The sequence below is a fragment of the Hipposideros armiger genome, unplaced genomic scaffold (genome assembly GCF_001890085.2).
Source record: "Hipposideros armiger isolate ML-2016 unplaced genomic scaffold, ASM189008v1 scaffold_76, whole genome shotgun sequence".
Taxonomy (NCBI): Eukaryota; Metazoa; Chordata; class Mammalia; order Chiroptera; family Hipposideridae; genus Hipposideros; species Hipposideros armiger.
The window spans coordinates 3,385,473-3,407,087 of NW_017731426.1; the positions used below are offsets into that span (position 1 = coordinate 3,385,473).

The following is a 21,615-nucleotide window of genomic DNA, read 5'->3' on the forward strand; positions in this document are numbered from 1 at the left end:
GACTGATCTGCCTCACCTGGGAAGAGCGCAATGATGGTGCCAACTTGGGCCAGTGAAGCAACGTCCTCCACAACTAGACTGAAGAACAAAAGGACAGCATCTTATCTGTCCTCTTCCCCCAATTCCCCAGCACTGTTCCCAGCCCCCCAATTCCCCAATAAAAATCTTTAAAAAAACCCCCAAAAACCTGATATATAAATGAGCTAATATTATTTTCTTCCTTTCAATAAAATAATAACTTTATTTATTTTTTTTTTACTGATTTTACTCCCTAATCTTCTCCATGTATATTCCCACATTTCCTCACACATCTCTACAAAAGGAAAAGCAAAAGGGGCTAAAAATATCTGGTTATCCTTCTCCTGTCAAGTGGTCATTCTGCCACTGTGTATCTGAATCAGGTTAAAAAGAAAATTTTGCTGCATTTCTCTTTGAAGTCTTTGCTATCCCATGTGCCTCAAAAGTGGCTGCCCAGCAAGCACTTATAAAGTACTCTAGAATTTACAAATCTTTACAGTTTCTTGCTTTCCATAGATTAAACGTGGATATCATACTGACCACAGCTATCAATCTGAAAGTCACACTTTGTAATTTTTCAGATGTACCAAAGTTTCTTTAAAGACCTAGAATGTATAAAAATGATACAGTCTCTGTTTCTGATTTGGAATGATAGATATACACCTGATAAAGAGTAGACCTGGAGAGAGCAATGACCTCAGACTTCCATAAAACACTAGGAGCCCCTCAAAGGTGAGGGCTATAAATTCAACAGGTGATTTCCCTAATGACATGGTAATTTCACTGAAGAGTAAATATACTTCATATAGTATTTACTGCATTCCTAATGTGTAAAAGAGTTTAAGATTAATAATATTATAAAAGTAAATGTCAAACCTCTGTGTATTTCATATCAGACCAGAATGTTCTGATAGTTTTTGAAATAAGACAACAAATTTTCTTACCAGCATAAAACATCAATGATCCAGGTGTCTATCAACTATCCAGCTTCTATTGTAATAACCCAGCTAAGAGATGAGATCCATCATGACATACACCATATACTCACCACTCAATTCATATTTTAAAATTTCTTTCTCTGGCTAAATTTTGACAAACTATGTATATAATTGAATATCCCTTCCTGTAATTTCCTTCACTAAATTCCTTTTAAATTTTTATTTATCAAAGGTTATAAAATAAACCTTATGAAATTCACCACAGCCATCTCTAAATGAGGAAAAACATATAATATCTTTAAAAATAATGTCCTTTATATCATCCCTCACATTCTATTTAAAGTTCCATGAGACAAATATCTTTGAAGAACAGCCAGGAACCTCAAAGACAATTTGAATTCAATCACAATTTCAACCTAGATTTCAAAATTTTTAATTCTTATCTTCACTCTTGATTTCTTAATTTTGTACTTTATTTCATCGTTTAATTTTTAATATTGACATTACTTTAAGTACATATAATTTAAGTGAGCTTCCTGAATCCATTTTGAAAGTAGATGAAATACAGAGCTATAACTAAATCAGTAAATCAAAGTGAAACTCCCCTACTAATCTATAAATATCAAAGTAAACTTTTAAAAGACTTTGTGGTAAGCTGCCCCAAAATAAATGGCAGAGGATTTGCCATCAGTAATACTATACCTTATAGATTTGTGGGTGAAGGACAAAAGAGGTAGTGAGTCTAAAATGTTAGATACATTATCACATACTTAGTCATTCAATAAATCAACCAAATAAATCTAAAAACATTTACTGAGTGGTCACAATGGGCTAGACGTGGTCTTAAAATGAACCATAATAAAAGTTTTCTAGTATCAATAGATATTACAACTCTGAACACACATGAGAAATGTACTCAAGTGGTTTTCTAGCTATGTAGCTGTGAAAAGCCAGCCCAATTCACTGAGCTATGAAACAATAAGATAAGGTAAGAATCACTAATCTGAAATAAATTCTCAAATATTGACATGTAAGAAAAAAGGGAAAAGAAAATATTAGGACGAGTAATGAGTTAGTCAAGAGGAATTTCAATGAAATAATTTTTAAACTTTAAAACTGATTTTCACCTATATCTACTAACACTTGAATCTATAATTAAAATGTATTTCATATGTTAGCATTTTCAAAATGTATTATTCATTGCTGACTTTTCTTTGTACTCAGTTTTATATGTTAGTGCCCTTAGAATAAAACCTGTATAATTTCCACAGTATTCTACTTAAGTATTTATTACCTCTGTCATCATTCCCAAGAAAAAACAAAAATTTTTAAATCCCACCTTCTTTAGAGTCTATTAAGAAAAAGCATACTGAAAAAAAATAATAAAGGGCATACAACACTCATAGTGAGAGAGGCTTTGAGGTAGAAAAGTACAGAACAAGGTCTCTACCCCACTTCATGTGAATGGTTACTATCCAAATTCTTTTTTTTTTTTTTAAAGATTTTTATTGGGGAATTGGGGGGATGGGAACAGTGCTGGGGGATTGGGGAAGGGGAACAGACAAGTTGCTGTCGTTTTGTTTTTCAGTCTAGTTGTGGAGGACGTTGCTTCACTGGCCCAAGTTGGCACCATCATTGTGCTCTTCCCTGGAGAGGCAGATCAGTCGCCGGCTTCTGGACGGCCGCTCACTGCGGCGGCTGGCGGCTCACGCTGGCTGCTGGCTACATACGGTAGCCCATGGCAACCCACTGCCACAGGGACTGCAGCCTATGCCGTCGCCAGCGACTCACGGCAGCCCAGCTCCAGGTTGAACTGTTGTTCAGCATCTTAGCTGTGGAGGGCAGTGTTCACTGGCCCTCATGTGGGATCCGAACCGGGGCCCTCTGGCATCCCAAGCAAGTTCTTAACCATCGCGCCACTCGGCCGGCCCCCAAATTCTTGTTACCAATATTTCACCTCCTTTTCTTACTCTTATGTACACAGGTTGACCTATGTGTCAACCTCATTTATAGTGGCTGGAAAACAAGATTGAAAAACTGAGCCTATTCCAATTCCTTTATTTCTTCTCCATCTTAGCCTATGTTAAATTTTTTTAAGAGATGAAATACAGAAAAATCAAAGAAATGTAAATCTATAAAGTGAGAATAAAATACAGTAAGACAAAATGGCAAATAAGGCATTGGCTTCATTTAAATATTTAGTTTATCTTTAAATATTTCTGTCTATAGGAATGTTTGTTTATTTTTGTTGGGAGAAAGAAGGATGGAAATTATTTCCTTTAAAAGTTACAGAGCTGGAAAGATCCTAAAGACCATCTGTTACAAACTAGCAGAGAGTTTCAAAACAATTCTTCTTTCTTCTTAATCACAGATTTTGTCAAAAGCATCTTTTTAAAAAGCGAAAGTCATCCAAAGACAGTTATACTAAGTTAGAATTAGAGCCTAGAGGTCCTCCAGTTGAAATTATAGACTGGAGGCTTTGTTCAGCCAGTTCTATAAACGAACAACTGAAACTTTATCAAACAATGGACAGATGGGAAGTTTAAAGAAGTGAACAGTGCAGACACTAGCACCTCTATCTGCACTAAATTAGATCTCTCCAAATGATGCCTGTGCAATGTTACCTGTCCACATGGCGATTAGGAGTTGGCTTAAAAGCAACAGCAGCTTCCCCTTGGTCCAGAGGGGGCCCTCTTGTGTAGATGTTATTGAATGCGTACCCATCAGGTGGAGGTGGAACGTACTCTAACAGGCTGGACTGCTGAAAGACAGAGGAGGAGAGATTAAAGGATCACCAATACTAATTGAATGAGCACTGACATCAGTCAATAAAAACCCTCTGCTTGTGATCAGTATCATTTGCAAGTGATCCATTAAGTAAAGAAATTATGAAATGGGGTTGACACATTTTTGTCAAAGACCTACTTAGAATGAGAACAGTAATTAGTGCAAAGGCTAAATCTTAATTCTGGAAATACCCAAATATAACAACAATACAGGCATAACTAGGAGATATTATGAGTTTGGTTCCAGACCACCATAATAGAGCAAGCACTGCAATAAAGCAAGTAGTAATATTTTCGTTGCTGAAGGGTCTGGCGTTCAGTTTGTTAAAAAACGCAACATCTGTGAAGCACAATAAAGTGAAACGCTATAAAAAGAGGTATGCATGTAAATTCTTTCCTCGGAAATTTCATTAATAAGTGATTTTAGTATTAGGTAGGCTGTAATAGTTGTATAAAATAAAACTGATTTAAAAACAACAACAATAAAACCCTTAACCCTTGCTTTCTATGTTTAAGAAACAGTCCTTCACCACTCTAGCAAGGTAAATATTGTTGCATGAAAATCAGCTGAACTCTGCATTAAAATTATACCACCCTCTCATTATTTTCCCATTTTTAAAATGTATACAGACACTATTTTGTGATTTTTTTAAAAAAATGGCATCACTATGATCAGATTTACTGCCAAGGAAAACACAGAAAGGGAGAAACACATTGATCTTGACAGTCAATAGTCCAGAAGGCAATTCTGGGGTCGCCTCCTTCAGCAGTTAACACAAGTCCGACATTGAGCCTACTGGGCTAGCCAAGAGGGAGGCGTGAGGTATAAGGGTCCTATTGGGCATCATGGTTTTAAAGCTATGGGGAAAAACAAGGAAATAAACAAAGGAAAATTCACCTAAAGATTTTGTATTTTTACCTTACATAAAACACGGTATGGAAGATGAGTGATAGATCAAAGCACTGGAACTCCTAGCCTATTTCAATTGTTTAAGTATTCACTAGGGCTAAATATTTGAATTTGGGAATGTTTTAGAAAAGTCTTAGACATGTGTTCACTAAAGTTAATTCTAATGACAAAGTTGGCAGGAGTAAGGCCGAGTTTATCTGTGACATGTCTCCAGTGGACCAGTGTTGATGTCAAAATACCCATATTACATTACTCCTGTGGACTATGTATTAGGATACTGCACTTCACACACAAAAATAAACGATTTTTACCATTTAAAGACCTTAGCTTATATTCTCAACAAAGTGAAAAGGGAGAAAATACTTGCAAATCATATAACAGATAGGGGTTAATATCCAAAATCTACGAAGAACTTGTACAACTTAATAGCAAAAAAACAAACAATCCAATTAAAAAATGCTCTGAGGAGCAGAATAGACTTTTTCCAAAGAAGACATACAAATAGTCAACAGGTACATGAAAAGGTACTTAACATCATTGTTCATCAGGGAATGCAAATCAAAACCACAATAAGATATCACCTCACACCTGTTAGGATGGCTGTTATCAATAAGACAAGAGATAAAGTGTTGGCAAGGATGTGGAGACAAGGAAACCCTTGTGCTGTTGGTGGGAATGCAAACTGGTGCAGCCACTATGGAAAACAGTATGGCGGTTCCTCAAAAAATTAAAAATAAAACTACTACATGATTCAGCAGTCCCAATACTAGGTATATTACTGAAGGAAATGAAATTGGGATCTCAAAGAGACATCTGCACCCCGATGTTCACTGCAGCATTATTCACAGTAGTTAAGATATGGAAATAGCCTAAGTATCCATCAATGGATGAGTGGATAAGGAAGATGTCAGATCAATAGACTGATAGACCGATAGACCGATAGAGACAGAGATGATAGATACACTGCAATGGATTACTCAGCCATATGAAGGAAGGAAATCCTGCCATTTGCAACAGCATGGATGGGCCTTGAGGACATTACGCTAAATGAAATAAGCCAGACAGAGAGAGACAAGTACTGCATCATATCATTGATATGTAAAATCTAAAAAGAAAAAAAAAGTGAAATTCATAGAAATAGTAGAAAAGTGGTTGCCAGGGGCTGGGGGAAACGGAGAGGTTGGTAAAAGGAAACAAACTTTCAGCTACAAATAAATAAGGTCTGAGGATCTAATGTAAAACATAGTGACTACAGTTTATAACACTGTGTTGTACAATTAAAATTTGCTAAGAGAGTAGAATTTATATGTTCTCAACAGCAACAAAGATAAATATGTGAGGTGATGGATGTGTTAATGAACTAGATTGGGGGAATCCTTTCACAATGGATACACATATCAAATCACTACAATGTATACTTTAAAGGTCTTATAATTTTTCATCAATTATACCTCAATAAAGCTGAAATAAAAAATAAGGGCCGGCCAAGTGGTGCGATGGTTAAGAACTGGCTTGGGATGCCAGAGGGCCCAGGTTCGGATCCCACATATGAGGGCCAGTGACACTGCCCTCTACAGCTAAGATGCTGAGCAACAGCTTGACCTGGAGCTGGGCTGCTGTGGGTCACCGGCGACGGCGTAGGCTGCAGTCCCCTGCTGCAGTGGGTTGCCATAAGCCACAGTGTGTAGCCAGCAGCCAGCATGAGCGGCCAGCAGCTGCAGTGAGCGGCCGTCCAGAGACTGGCGACTGATCTGCCTCACCTGGGAAGAGCACAATGATGGTGCCAGCTTGGGCCAGTGAAGCAACATCCTCCACAACTAGACTGAAGAACAAAACGACAGCAACTTGTCTGTTCCTCTTCCCCTGATTCCCCAGCGCTGTTCCCCTCCCTCAACTCCCCAATAAAATTTTAAAAAAATAATAAATAAAAAAAATTAAATTAAATTAAAAACACATAGATTAACTAATTCAATTTATCATATCCCTAGGAGCTAGTAAAGGAACTAGATGATTAGGCAATTTTTTATTAAAGTCTATTTATTATAAAGGGAGGAGTTGAAGAAACTGTTAGAATCACCCACACCTTTGCCTAGCTCTGAACATAGCAGGGTGAGGTCAGCCAGTATGAAATCAGGGAATTTAGAAGGGAGGAGAGAAATGATGACAAATGACTAACTATGATGATTACGTAGTTAAGGGCTGCTGCTGGTTCGGAGGAAGTAAGGAAGGTGAGTGCTGCCACCATAATTGTCAGTGCACTTCACCTATGCCTTTCGATGCTAAACGAAACCACCCAATCCTGAATCATCCAATTCTTGTCCTGAGTGTATTCATTAGAGTAGCAATAAAGTATAATAAAATCTCTCTTCTGAGTATGATTGCTCTTTTTACAAATTTTAAATCATCATGATTTGGCTTCCAACAAAATTTTAAGGCATAAAATTCCCTAGAACTGCTAGCAGGTGCCTTTCATTTTATTTTTAAACCTCTGAATAAGCACTTAAGCCATAAAATGGGAAACAGTTTACAACAGGAAAATGATAACTCATTATAAGGAAAGATTCTCAATCATTCTTTTAAAATTACTTATTCAGTGAGAGTAAATAAACTCTTTTCCTGGAAGCCCAGAACACATTACTCTCTCTTAAATACAAAAATTGAAAAAGAACTCACAAAAGTGAATTTCTGAGGCATACATTATAAAGTGGATAGATTTTCTGATTTAGGATATGAAGACTGTAAGCTAGAAATTTCTATGATTTGAAAATAGTCAGCTGTAACTATAGCAACAGCAAGTTTATCATCATTTCATGTTTGATTACATTTTTTTTCCCTTTAGAAACGTTGCCCTCTATGAGGAAAGAAAATTCATAGTGATGAGGCCTGAACTGTAAAATTACAGATAGGGATGTACGCCTGCCAACCTATGAGTCATCTTCTTAATCATTCAGTCAGAGGGAAGGGCAGTTATGGAATCCACCTCTATGCTTATATGCAGCCAAAGGTAAAAAGAGTTCCTTAGAAAAAATTTATTTTTAAAGTAGTACATTTGCTTTATTTTTAAAGTTTCAAAATTTAACAAATCTTTTACAATATCATGGTTATTGTCCAAGGGAACAATTTTAAGAAACTTAATTTGTATACATGTTTTTCCTTAAAAGTAAGGACTTACTCTGGTTTGCTAATTTATTCATTGATATCCTATTTGCCACATTATAAATACCCACAATAGTCTGAGAAAATTAATCTATGAAATTAAGTAAAGGAAATGAACAGGACTTCAAGGAGGATCTAGTCATCATTTACTGTTGCTTCTTCAGACTAGACCTCATTCATCTAATTCCTTGGTTCTGATCATCCTATTTGGTTTGGTTTGGCATTAAGCAATGCTTAATTTTCTTTTCTGACAGAGCAAGAAGAGTCATAGAAAAATCATCTTTAAGGAATGTGAACACACAACATACCCAATTTCAATCCCTTACTTTGCTTCCTGAATAGGTTTACTCTGAAGCTTACTGAGTGCTTAAAAGATACAAAAAATTTTATCATCTACTAAAGGTGTAATAGTGTTATAAATCATTGTTTCAACCTGGGACTAGAGTCCAGGAGAATCTCTGGCCTTCTAGCCAGGCAGATAGGACTCCAGAGGTTTAAAACTAGGCAAAGAAAAGTAAGGAAGAAAGGGAGGGGCAGAGGGAGGGAAGGAGGATGGATGGATGGATTCAGGAAATAGCTGCTTGGGACAGGTTTAGAGGACTTGGGTTCTGGGAACTGTCTTGAGGGTCTGATGATGAGAGAAGAAAATAGAAACAATAAGCCAAGTGGCAGTAGGGCAATTCCCTGACTTCCAAAAGCCAGGATCACTGGGGCTCAGGGAGCAGTGTCAGGATTGGTAGGGGAAGGGCTGTCAGGCTGGAAGGAATGATATGGGCTCCTGTTGGGCTTCACAAGGAAACAGCAACCGTCACAACAATGACAAAGGGGTGAGAGAGAAGTAACCAAGGGCAGCAGGACATTTAGTCACTGATTCTTGAATAATCTTCAGATAAAATGAGAACTCACGATCAGAATTACAAGAAAATGCACAGATCATTGCATTTTCTGCAAAAGACATGCTGAAACAACTTTACCTCTGGGGAATATCTTTTCGCTTCATGTCTGTGTTGATGCTCTGCTACACTTGCTACAGACCCAGACAATTGATAAAGATCTTGTTCCCCTGGTGCTCCCATGAAGTTCAGCATTGGGGGCTCCCAACCATTGCGGAACCGTGGAACATACGGTGGAATAAACTGCTCTTTTGGCCACTCTGTTCTGTAGAAGGACATTAAGATACACAAAAAGTGAAATTAAGAAATGTATTCATGCTCAGTGTTACCTTTCATGAGGTTAGCCATAAAACACAAAAAGAAATGCACAAAACAACACACAAAAAACAAGCATACCTAATCTGCCCGCCCTCCACCAAAAAAGGGAAAGTAAACATGTTTCAACTCATACTGAATACCTATGAAATGAAAGGAAGATTGAATGCTGCCTCTTTATCGGTTTTCACCACAATGCCTCAGTTCTCCATTGATTCAACTTTTAAACATGAATATAGGTTTTCAAAATTTTAGGAAGGGAATGTGAAGCTAGAAACATGGTAAGTATTTAGAACATAAACTTTTCTAGTATATAAATTGGTTTCAGGTTGTCATTCCCCTTCTTGCCCTCCTATCATTATGAGATCTCCTGGTATTACATATACTCTTCAAAGAGAAACAGCAGAGAATGTTCTTAAGGTTTAGGATTTTTTTAAGTTATGAAGTCCCCTAAAATAAAACACTATCGATTCTATACATTAAATGTATCACCTACGTTTTCATCAGTAAAATCAAGTTAGGACTAATCTGTAGTCATAATCATTACCCATTCATTATTTAATGACTCTGAGTGAGGCTTATTTCTAGAAGCTCCAAATCACTTATGAATCATAAAAATAACCAGGACAAAAATTATAGCTTGGTTTCTGCTAAAATACGTTGTTTTATCTTTCACACATGATTTAATTCTTCAGGTTATATTTATGCTACGATGAAGTTAGCCATTTTATTCAGATTATTATTATATACCTTAATGATTTTTTATCTTTGTGAATTTTTAAGTTAGTATATTCATTTCCTGATACTCTTAAAAATTAAAAGATCTTACATAGGCTTATCATAAAATCACAAGATTTAAGAAATATATTTAACTAGTTTTTACATAAGATGATATATAGATATTATGAAATAGTATATTATATTAATATACAAATGATGTAAATAAATTTAAATACTATTTTCAGTATAAAAACAACTGCAGTGCTTTTAATGAGTGTACACCATATTCTAACATAAGCAGCTGCCAAAGTTCAAAATATAAGTGGGGATGTTTTATATGTGTTTCAATAGGAGAAAAGAAAGAGAAAAAAGTATATATGAATTGGTCCATAACTTTTAGGCTACCACTTTCAAAAACATTAGGAAGACAAGCTTCTAAGTGGCCATAGTGAGTAACTCACTTTTAATTAGTGAGAAAAATAAAAAAGATTTGGAAAAAAGAGGAAAGCAACAATTATTTATTCACACATAATGAAAAGAAACATTTTAAAGCTTGCTTTGCGCAGCAAACTTTAACAATTGTTAATGATTTGTTTTCCACACTTTATTGACAAGATAGAATTTTTAAAATTACCCCCTCTTCTTTCCATTCCCACTGCCACTGTCCAGTCCTGGAGAGGATTGATGAATAGGAGCCTCTACTAGCGCACTGTCATCCCAAGGGGCTCCTTGCCTCTACTGACTTTTGTCCTTGCCCTTGCTAGATTCAGCTACCGGAATGATCTTTCTAAACCACAGATGTGGTTATCTGATGCTCCTATTCACAAAGTGATTTCCACAAGCTACAGAGCCACGCTCCAACTCCTTAGCAGGGCATCGAGGGCCTTCACAACTCAGCCCTGCTCATTCCTGTATGCCTCATTGAACACCATTCCTCCGCCGCATTTCCACAGTCACCCACTACCCAAAGTCTACATTCCAGCTAAACCCATTTTCACACTGCATTCTCCTGACTTCCTGCTTCATGCCTTCCCTGGAGTGCCTCTCTCTACTGGGAGGGCTTTTTTCCTGCTTTGCATTTGTGGAAATCGTACTTATCCTGTTGAAAGGCAGCTTAGCAAAATAATTATGAACGTCAACTCCAGGGTCAAATTGCCTAGGTTCAAATCCCAGCTCTGCCACTTATGAATTGTATGGCTTTGAACAAATTACTTAATCTCTCTATGCCTCAGTTTCCTCATCTGTAAAATAGGAATATAACAGTAACTGTGTGAAGTGAATGTAAGGGTTAATAGCAATATTATATGTATATACATATGTGTATATGCATGTGTATGTATACACACTTAATATTATTATCTGCTGATTTTAAATGCCAGCTCTTCTTTGAAAGATAACTACCCTCCTTTTTCAACTCTTTTCCTGACTGGTTCACTTTGCCAACCCACAGCAGTTTATTTACAAGTCACTGTTGGCCATTTGTCATGACTTATGCTCCATACACTTGCTTTTTCTCCACTAGACTTTTAGCCTTTTAAGGGTTTAGGTTTTTTCATACACAGAAGGTTAAATAAATGTCCTGTTAGATCCATGTAATAAACAAAGAACAACACTTAAAGTATTATAGGTATTAAATGCTAAACTCATGTATGTTTACCTGGGTTTCAGCCAAGTGTCTCCCAGTGACATCCACAGCTGCCTTTCATCAGTAGTGACAGTATAATTTAAGAAATCAAGAGTGTCCTTAGTCAACAGAGGGCTGAGCACGGAACTGGCTAGTTCAGGACCTCCTGTTGCCTGTACCACCTAAAATGACAATAAATCATTTTTTAGTAAGAAGATGATTATTTGTATATGCTCAAAATATGTAGACAAAAGACACGCCCAAAACAAGTACTGTTTTTATATACTTAAATTAAAATGTGATGTTGTACAATGCACTACTGAATGAAAAATAGCTTGCCAAATCAATTTGTCCAGTCCAATGGTGCCTAGTAATCTAAAATGAGAAGTTCTAGTTTAGCAATTCTCATAGGAGCTGTCTATTTGCTGCATGTGATTGTACTTTACATAGAAAATAAGAATGGCTACCCAGAGAATTCTAAGTCAGATTGTTTAACCAAGTCTGTTTTTTTAATTTAAATATATGTATCTGTACTGGAAAATCTATTACGCCACATTTGAAAAATATGGTTCTACAAATGAAGACAATGGAGAGAAATAGGCTCAAGTTAACAGCTTGTGGCTATGCCTATAAAGATGAACAAAAACATAAGGACCCAGAGAAAAAGGTGAAAGAAGAATGAGAACTGGTACTCTAATCTATGTATTTTTTTCCAGAATTTAATTCTAGGAAACTGTTCTGATTTAAAATGGATAATTTAATGACTAGCAGAAACAAACAGGTGCAACTGTATGATAAAGTGATGATAAGTGGATGTCCTAAAACTGCTCCAAATTTACTTCTCAGGGGCTATTTCCTGGCTAAAGAATGGTAGTTATCTCCAAGAGCAGAAACCAGACACATTTTATAAAAAAAAATCTCACCTTCCCAGAGATATGGCACAAGAAGAAAGGGATGTTGTTGTTTTTTTTTTTTTTTGAATGGAGCCAGACCAAGAGTCAGGTTCTTTCCAGTCATCAGGTGTTCTGTGCCTGCTATGCTGTTTTATTCCCAGATGTATTTGCACATGCTGTTTCCCAGCTCCCCAGAAGGCCCTTCCTCCATTATTCAAACTCTACTCAAGTAACACCTCTTCTGGAAGCCTTTCTTAACCTTACAGTGTAACTCTGATGCACCTCGGTGTCCCCAAAAATCACTTACAAATATTAGTAACACATTACATTGCAACTTACGGCTTATTTTTCAGCGTATCCTCCCTTAAGCTCTTGGACCAAGACTTACCGGACTTTGAATTGCAGAAGACACAGTTTTAGGGGAGTGAATGAGAATAAATGAAAGAAAAGATGAAGGAGAAGGGAGGTAGGTTGACTCTTATTTGAGAATAAATTCTACCTTGACAACCTGGAACAGTACATTTTTACTTCCAAGCCCTATAAACATTTCCAGTAAATATGTAGGGGTGTCTAAGAGGAAAAAGCAAAGGAGTAAAGTAAAGGAGTAAAGGAATATTAAAATCTTTGTTTTAACAGAGGGACGAGGGACTGAAACAAAAGAAGGTAAACAAAAGGCTATGGGCCATAGTTCCCTCTCAAGAATGTGAGTAGGCACGTGTGCATGCAAGTGTGCTGTGGGTGAGCCTGTGTGTAGACGCTGAGGATAGAGGGAGAGACTCACAAGGTTTCAAGTCACTGGATTTTGTCTGGCTGGTAGTTGGCCTGAATAAATGTTCCTTCCCATCTCTCTTGTCCAAGTAAAATGTCTGGGGCTCTATAGGCAGAACATTAAATGGGGCAACAGAAGGACTATGACTGGGGGGACCATTAATAAGGAGTCCTTTTTGAGAAAAGAAAATGTAAGAGAAACCAGTGTTTTCAGATACATAGCCTGATCACAAAGACTAAATTTTATATGCTAGGGAACCCAGTCCCATTATTTTATACTTCTACTGTGTTATGACGAGATATCTACTTATGGTCTGTGAAAGAGTGTGGAAAGAATGAGAGGAGGTGGCAAAAACTGCTTTATAAACAATATTTCCTAATACTCAAACTAAGTATCAAATGTGTTAAAGAATATAACTTTTGTCAATGAGCTATTCTTTGCACAGGGATTGTCTTGATCTAATTTTTAAAAGAGCTTATAAAGCAAGAATTATTCAACAATAACTAGACAAGTAGAAATCTGATGCTCTATATTTAGCAGCAACATATGGGAGCATTCATAAATTATTGATGTGGTCTTGAACTTTCATCTTCTAATCTCTTACTGCCCAGTTCTGACATTCATGCTGATAATGTTGCTTACTTTGCTATGTTTGTAAAGCAAAATTCATTTCATATTCTACTTCAGGTTGTGCCTAGTTACACTTGGTAAAAGAAGGATGAGATTTATTCCTTTCTGTTACTTGGATTTTCATTTTTTCTGATATTCAAGTAACAGCTATGAAAAATACTGAATTTGCTCCATATGTGATAATGATTCAAGAACTCAATGACCATAGTCTTCATATGCTCTAAATCAAAATAGTAAAATTTATCTGCTTCATATAGTTACCCTTTATACTCTTTCAAGAAAATCACAGAAATAATACACAGAGCAATCACACACTACTAATAATTATCATCATCGCTATTGTAATTCTATAAAGCAATCATTTGCTCTTTTGCCAGGTGAGCCTTTCACAGTCACTCCACACATTCTTGCCTCAGCCCATAAAATAGGAAGCTCTGTCCTCCTGGAAGTGTTTAAAAGAAAGAGATTCTGCTTCCTTTCCAATACTCTCTCACTTGTCTTCCCCAGAAAAAGGAGAAAGACCTATCACATTTGTGGAATTGTAGAAAAGGGTGATTTGTAGCCCAGGGTCTTTTGGGAGCTGTTTGTAAGACCAGCCATTGTTTCATCAGCTTTTCTGTTGCCATGCTTTTCCCAAACTTTAGCACTTTCCTTTGTGTACTCTTACATATTATTCCAGCTAATTCTCCCAGCTGTCCCATAGATCAAGGTGGTTGTACATGTCAGCTTAGAAAAATCATGAATATACATACTATTTACAAATACATGAAATATAAAATAGGAAGGGAAGTAAATTACTGTGTCTATTTCATTAAATGTATAAGGGAAGCAGCATACCTGGGTATTGAAAATCTAGAAAATGAAGATGTGTATATTGGATCCTGGCCTATAACACAAGTGGTATAACCTTTTGCTGGATAAACTCATGGAAACATCCTGCTCCTTCACAAAGGGGACTGTTCCCAACATACTGTTGTGTTAGCTTGAAAAGTTATACCTTACACAAAACTATACATGCATGTGAAGGAAGTTTTCTGGGGGAAAATTGTATTATGTGCATATCACCATAGCAGGAACAGAGTGCATGCCAAAGACTGCTAATTGTCCCCCAGTGTCCATTCTTTTCTTTTTTCTAGAAAGAATCCTCTACATTTTAGACGGACACATAGCCACTCAGATGGAGACTGTGTTCCCTTGGTGTTAGGTGTGGCCATAAGAGAAAGTTCAGGCCAATTGGATAATGGAAGAAATGATCTGTGTAAGTTCAGAATCGCCTCCCTACAGACAAAGCTGTCTTTCTTGGCCTTTGTACAGCTGTTATAAGGGCTTGGAGGTAAATCAGCTTCCACCATAGCTGTCTAACATAGTTGCTCAGTTCTTGCTCTTGAAAACATTTTCTTCTAGAATATCACAATGTTCTTGTGTTTCTTCTCCTGCTTCCTCTCCATCTTGTTTGCTGGTCCTTCCCATTATCCTAACACTGGAAACTGCCTAGGGCTCAATCAGTACTTGTTCCTCTTCTTTATTTGTAATTACTCCCTTGGTGACATCATCTAACTTCACAGCTTTAAATGCCTTCTATGTGCAGATGATCCTCAAATTTATATCTCTAGGTCTGATTTCCCCATTGAACTCCAAGTTCATATAGTCAACTACCAATTTAAGTTTTTCCATCTGGCTATATAACTCAGTTTTCACATGTCTAAAACTGAATTCCTTATCTTCCTCCAAAAACCCATTTTACCCACAGTCTTCATCATTTCGGTTAATAATCTGTCCATGTTTCCAGTCTTAGGCCAAAAACCTTGGAGATATCCTAGGCTCTTGCATAGCACATTCAATCTAACAGCAGATCTTGTTGATTCTATGGTTTATAACCAGAATCCAACTTCTTCTTATCACCTCCAATGTTACCTGGTCCAATCTCCCATCTGGATTATTTTAACAGCCACCTCATCCTCTTCCCCCAAATTCCTAAATATTGCAACCAGAGCAACTTCTTTTGCTGAAAACCCTCCAAAAGTGTCAAAGGTTTCACAATCACCTATAAAGACCAATAAGCTACATCCTGTTTATTTGCTGACCTCATCTCCTTCTAACTAAGATCTCCTCCCTTACTCTGCTCAAGTCACAATACCTACTTATTCCAAGAACCTGCATTTACATTAGCTGTTCTGTCTGGAATTCTCTTTCTTTACAAATCCACATGACTCATTCCTACTTCCTTTGCTCAAATGACACCTTCTCAGTGAGTTGTTCTCTTAACTAACCCTATTCAAAAATTGTAATAACACACACACACACACACACACACACACACACACACACACACACACACCACGCGCACGTGAAACACTTCCTGTTCTCCTTCCCTGCTGTATTTTTCCACATAGCATTTATTTTGAGTGAACTGTATTAGTTATGCATTTATTTAGGTTACTGTTTGCCGCTCCATACTACAATATAAGTTCTGAGAGGGTAAGAATTTATGTCTGTTTTCTTCCTGGTGAGCTACTAATAATGCCAAGCACATAACAGGCTGTCAATTAATATTTGTTGAATAAATAAATGAATAAATGACTGACTCAGAGATAGCTCAGGTGATGGAGGAACACCTCAATGAAAAGAATCGGGATCTCTGAATAATATAATGGAACAAAGCCATCCATCCAGCATTGGACTTCTCATGCCTAGCCCATTTTGTGAGGAAGAGAAATATTTCTATATTAATTTATATTATATATTAGTAGTACTAAAACACTCATTTCTTTTCATTTCCCTAGCTCTGTCAGAGACATCAGCTTCCTCAGCTGTTCAATTAGATGTTTGAACCACATGATTTTTAAGGTTCTTTTCAACTCTCAAATTTCACATTCTCAATGTTTAAATAGATGGCAAGAGAAATAATACAGATGCAAGGTAATGAAGAAAAATTGTCTAGATAATCTAAAGAGACTCCTGTAGTTGAAAAACATACTAAGAATGCTCACTTTCTTAAATTAATAAAAACCTTACCATATTTAATGGAGTGAATAAAAAATGAACCAAATCTGTAGCACTGGGATTCTGGATATGAGACTTCAGCTTGGACTGTAACATTAAGAAAATAGACACACATATTACTATGATGCAATTGAGCAAAAGACAGGCATTCAAAAAGGTCCAACATAGATAGCCTCAGATGAAGAGTTCTTTACTACTAGATTCACTTTTGGTATATTAATTAGCAGCGTGAGTCAGATTAAGAAAATTTAGATTTAAAAAACAGAGTCATTCTTTTTTGGATCAAATCTCTTAGATATACACGTTTTATAATCTGTTGTTCTAATTAAAGGCAAATTCAAAAATACATACAAAAAATCTACAAGAACAATTTTATCTCTTAATTCAATCAGGGACATCCTAGGATGTCTAATCGGGATCTCTTTCATTTGTTTCTTTTAACTATACATAAATAAATTTCACTTACCAGAAGATTAAATCCATGTTTAAACTTTTGGAAACAGTCAAAAAATTCATCAGGAGGTGGAGGTTTTGCTCGCAGCGTTAAAACACCCTCTAAAGAAATAAATAGGAGGAGGGATAAATGAGAGAAAAGTGCCAAGAAAATGTATTAAATAAAAAATTTTTTTAAAACACAATAATGTTGGTGAAGTTTGATGATCACGCCAGATATCATGCTACCTAGTTACCCTACCACATCTCATAGTCTAACTGTAACAAATTAAGATTATCCAACATTTGAAACGGACTACTCTGTCTTTAGCAATACTAATTACTCATTCAATTCCATAAATTTATATTGTAGCCCTGCTAGGTGCCAGTAATTGTGCTTATAATTGTGAAGACTACAAAAATGTGTAAGTTAAAAGCCCTGCTCTTAAGGGCCTTAAAATCTAATAGAAGACATAACTCAGGTAAGTAACAAAGATGTACCAACTAAGTGTTACAGAAAGACACTGCACCTGGCTGCAAGATAGGAAAATGTATAAAAAATATTTCATGGGCAAGGTAGCTTTGACGATGCAGTTTGGAAGGTTTGTTCTAGGGCAATTTGGTAAGAAAACATCATGATTGGATAAAAACAACATAAGTAAAAACATGGAAAAGGAAATTGCATGTACATGAAACAACAAACATTAAAGCAAAGACACTGAGAATGGAAAAGTAGATCAAGATTGACTTGCGGATGTCCTTGACTGCCAGGGTGAGGAGTGGACTTAAGCAGCAGGACATGGAATTAACATGCTTTTTAGCAGAAGAATGAAGTGACTGTCTTAGAGCTTTAAGACAGCTGCCCTTGCAGAATAAGATTAGAGGCTTGAATACTTCTTAGAAATCTGGGTAAACAATGACAGTTTGAAGCAGATGCTGGTTGTAAAAAAAAAAAGGGAAAAAACTGGATATAAGAGACACTGACAAAATAAAGTCAATGTTGGCTATAAGCTAGAGAATGCAGTCATAGGGTAATCTGTGGTTTTGAATTTGGATGACCAACGGGATAGTACAGCCTTCATAAAAAAGACAGGAGGGATAAGCGGTTTGAGACATCAGAAAGCAATAATACTTAATTTCAAAATATATAGAGGTGAGGTATATCCAGACACACACATTATGTGTAATGAAAAGGATATTTATCTGCTATTCTTTTATATATTTCAGTCTACAGCAGTTTGTTGCATCATTACAATTTTATACATTTTATTTTATTTTATTTTTATTGTTAGTTTCAGGTGTACAGAACAATGCAATAGTTATCCTTTTCACCCCTTACACAGAAACAATCTACTTCCCTCCCACCCCCAATATCATACTTATCTATTACGATTCCACTGACTCCATTCCCACACTCTACTCTATGTCCCGTGACTATATGTATATATAATTATAGTTGACATACAATATTAGTTAACATCAGCTTCAGAAATACAGTGCGGTTTTAGGGCCATTTTAAATAGCTGAACTACAGCATATGCAAAAACTGCTTGTATGTGACTTGAATGAATGTACTATCTGAAGTTCTGCAATAAAAAAATTCAAATTCATTGACATTTGTATCTTTTTTAATGAGAAAAGTTGATCCTTTTATTTAACAAAATCATAAGGTTCTATATTTACAAAAGAATAAATCCAAATATGAGAAGAACAGAGCTCTCGCTTTCTTTAACAGACATGAATTTTACAACCACTGATGAGAACACTAAGCCAGCACTAGCTGAATCTCAGAGTCCGTGATTTCGGTCAAGTATCCTAGAGTCCTTCTTTACTGTAGCCAACTTGGAACCAACACGGACACTTCCCTGGGCTTATCTCAGCCTCTGCCTAAATCTCTGGTGCTATCCAAACTAGAAAAGGAAGCTTGTTCCACGTCAATGGGGTTTTGCTGAGCAGTTCACGAGGACAGAAACTCTGCCTTGGACAGAATTAGTCTTTAGAAGATGAAGAGAATCCAACTTACCTCCTGGCCCTTTCCTTTTACCCTTCTTCGTTTTCTTCCTTTTAGAAAGCTCAGAAAATGCTTCAGCTGCTTTTTGGAGTTTTGTGATAAAAAATTCAATGTCATCCAAAATGTGGTTTAAGATTTGCTGGAATTAGAAATTACAGAATAAAATATAAAACAAAACTATTTTTGCCTTGGCTGTACAAAGTCAGGAGTGGACTTAAGCAATAGAACATTGAATTAACATGCTTTTTAGCAGAATGAATGACTGTCCTAGTAAACGAAAACCAGAAAGTTAAAAAAGAAAAAGAAAAAGAAACACCTCCCATGTGCAAATTTCAAGTTTATCAATTCTAAGAAAAAGAATGGAACTAAATATACCTGTGGCCAAAGTCTGACATTTACATTTTTCTTTAATTTTGCTCTATTTTCAATAACATCAAGAAAGCACCCACAACATTTACTCAGATTATTATTTTCAATTACTCTAATTTTCTCATAGTGTTCTTCTCCCATAAAGTTAGGGGAAAAAAATTCTAAGAAACATTTTGTTAGAAGAGCCCTGAGCAATTTTGTTTTTCTAATAAGTGTCCCAATAAAGTACCAACACTATTATTTCATGGAATTAAAGTTATATAGAATGTTGTGTTAATCTAATAAACACATAGATAATCTACAATAATAAGTACTAATAAGAGTTTCTACACGGTAAAATAGAATTAATGATGAACAATGCTTTCAGGGATCATCAGATCAATTTTGATTATCACATATACTATAAGTCTTAGTTTACTTTCTCTAATATAACCTTGACATTCTTCTAATTAAAGACTAAAAACTGGGATTAAATGACCTTTTAAGTATAATAAGAGTGTTATGTAAAATTAAATTCCAAACTTCAAATTCCTCTAAGTATTTTTTTCCAAATAAGCTGGGAACATAAGTGTAGTATAAAAAGTAATTATATTAACATCATATTTTATGATTCTATCAAACAGTATTGTCATTTTGTAAATAAATTACTAGGGAGAAATAAAACTAGCCTTATCCTTTATAAGAAATTAAAATTTGCATATCAACCTTTTAAAAATGTCATTTAACATTTATCTTTCAGGCATTACAAAATATTTTTAATAAATGCCAGGAAGACATTAAAAAGTTATTTCAATTATGAATCACAAACAATGAAAAAAACAAAACCCCTCAAATCTGATAATGCCATTTAAATTCCTTTGTAAACTAGTTAATATGTTAGTTCTTCTATCACTAATTAAATATTTATATAAAGTCTATTAATTAAATATTGCCATAAATTCAAAAATTGTTAAGAAAAAAATAATTCAAAGGGTATAACTACCACTGGAAAGAGAAAATACAGTTTCCACAAAACATCTTTACTTAAATCAACTTCATTTTCCTTGTTAATATTTTTTCCTCTTTAAAAAAAAAAAAAGCCAGTGATCTAAAAATAAATGTACTTACCACGTCTCTGTCAATTCGGGCTGCCATTATCTCAGGTGTTTCTTCATGACCATGATACGGCCTTAGTTTCTCAACTAAAGAAAGAAGAATCATAACTCTTTCAACCTGTTGCTTAAGCAATACCAATATAGGTAATTAAACACTGGACAGAAAACTGGCTAGAAAAGAGTGCCATTTGCACAAGGGAACACCTGCACTGGATACAAAATCAAAACTCTGCTCATCTTCTCTGACATGCATCCTTGTCACCACTAACAGAAGCACTTGGGCAGAGCAGAAGTACTTGCCTTCCACCTTTATGATGCTGATTCACCCTATAATTTCCGGTCTTTCCTCCCTCTTCCCTTTGTCAGCTGCCTATGGAACCAGCCCTAATTTAGCACCCTATAATTCCTACACAAGAAATATAAACCCACATTTAAGCACCTACTTCTTAAATAGTGGCAATTCATTCTAATGCAACAAAGCTTCTAATTTTTACATATCCCAATATTGTGATCACAATAAAGTATTGTGGGTTCTGATAGTAAAGTGCTTCTTAAAATTCTAGTTGTCCTTAGGTTTAAAACCCTCAATGCTGGGATCATTAATTTTAAGCCATATGCTTTAAAAGTATAACCACCTATAGGAATTTGCAAATTAAAGAATACATGTCTTAAGAACATTCAAGATGTTCAGTTAGCTCATTTGGCTAGAGCATGATGTGAATGATGAGATCATGATGTTAATGAACTCCTTCCTGGTATGAATAGGTTAACACTACCATTACACACAGATACTTGTACAAAGATTTCACAGTAGATAAAAATGGGGAAAAATGTATGGATGGAACAGAAAAAATGTATCATCACTAATGGAAATACAACTCATGATATATCATCATGACTCATAATGTTCAATACAGAAAACTGCAAAAAATATTGAAAACTCTATTGCTATGCCTCCTCTATGTCTAACTTTCCCCATAAATGGAATACTTGAAAAAGAAGAAGCAGAAGAAGAAGAAGAAGAAGAAGAAGAAGAAGAAGAAGAAGAAGAAGA

At 35.8% G+C, this 21,615-nt stretch overlaps 1 protein-coding gene across 4 annotated transcripts in view; it reads right to left on the bottom strand.

Annotated features, from left to right (window-relative positions):
* EPS8 (EGFR pathway substrate 8, signaling adaptor) overlaps positions 1–21,615 on the bottom strand; it is a 74,381-nt gene that overhangs the window by 24,476 nt on the left and 28,290 nt on the right. For 3 of the 4 annotated variants that reach the window (XM_019643304.1, XM_019643303.1, XM_019643306.1), the window contains 7 exons: positions 20,575–20,648; positions 19,111–19,237; positions 17,122–17,210; positions 16,668–16,742; positions 11,394–11,542; positions 8,783–8,966; positions 3,581–3,717 (listed from right to left, as the gene is read on the bottom strand). In XM_019643304.1, coding sequence (XP_019498849.1) covers positions 3,581–3,717; positions 8,783–8,966; positions 11,394–11,542; positions 16,668–16,742; positions 17,122–17,210; positions 19,111–19,237; positions 20,575–20,648 — 835 coding nt within the window. The remainder of the gene's footprint in view (positions 1–3,580; positions 3,718–8,782; positions 8,967–11,393; positions 11,543–16,667; positions 16,743–17,121; positions 17,211–19,110; positions 19,238–20,574; positions 20,649–21,615) is intronic. The other variant, XM_019643305.1, reaches the window with a different exon arrangement.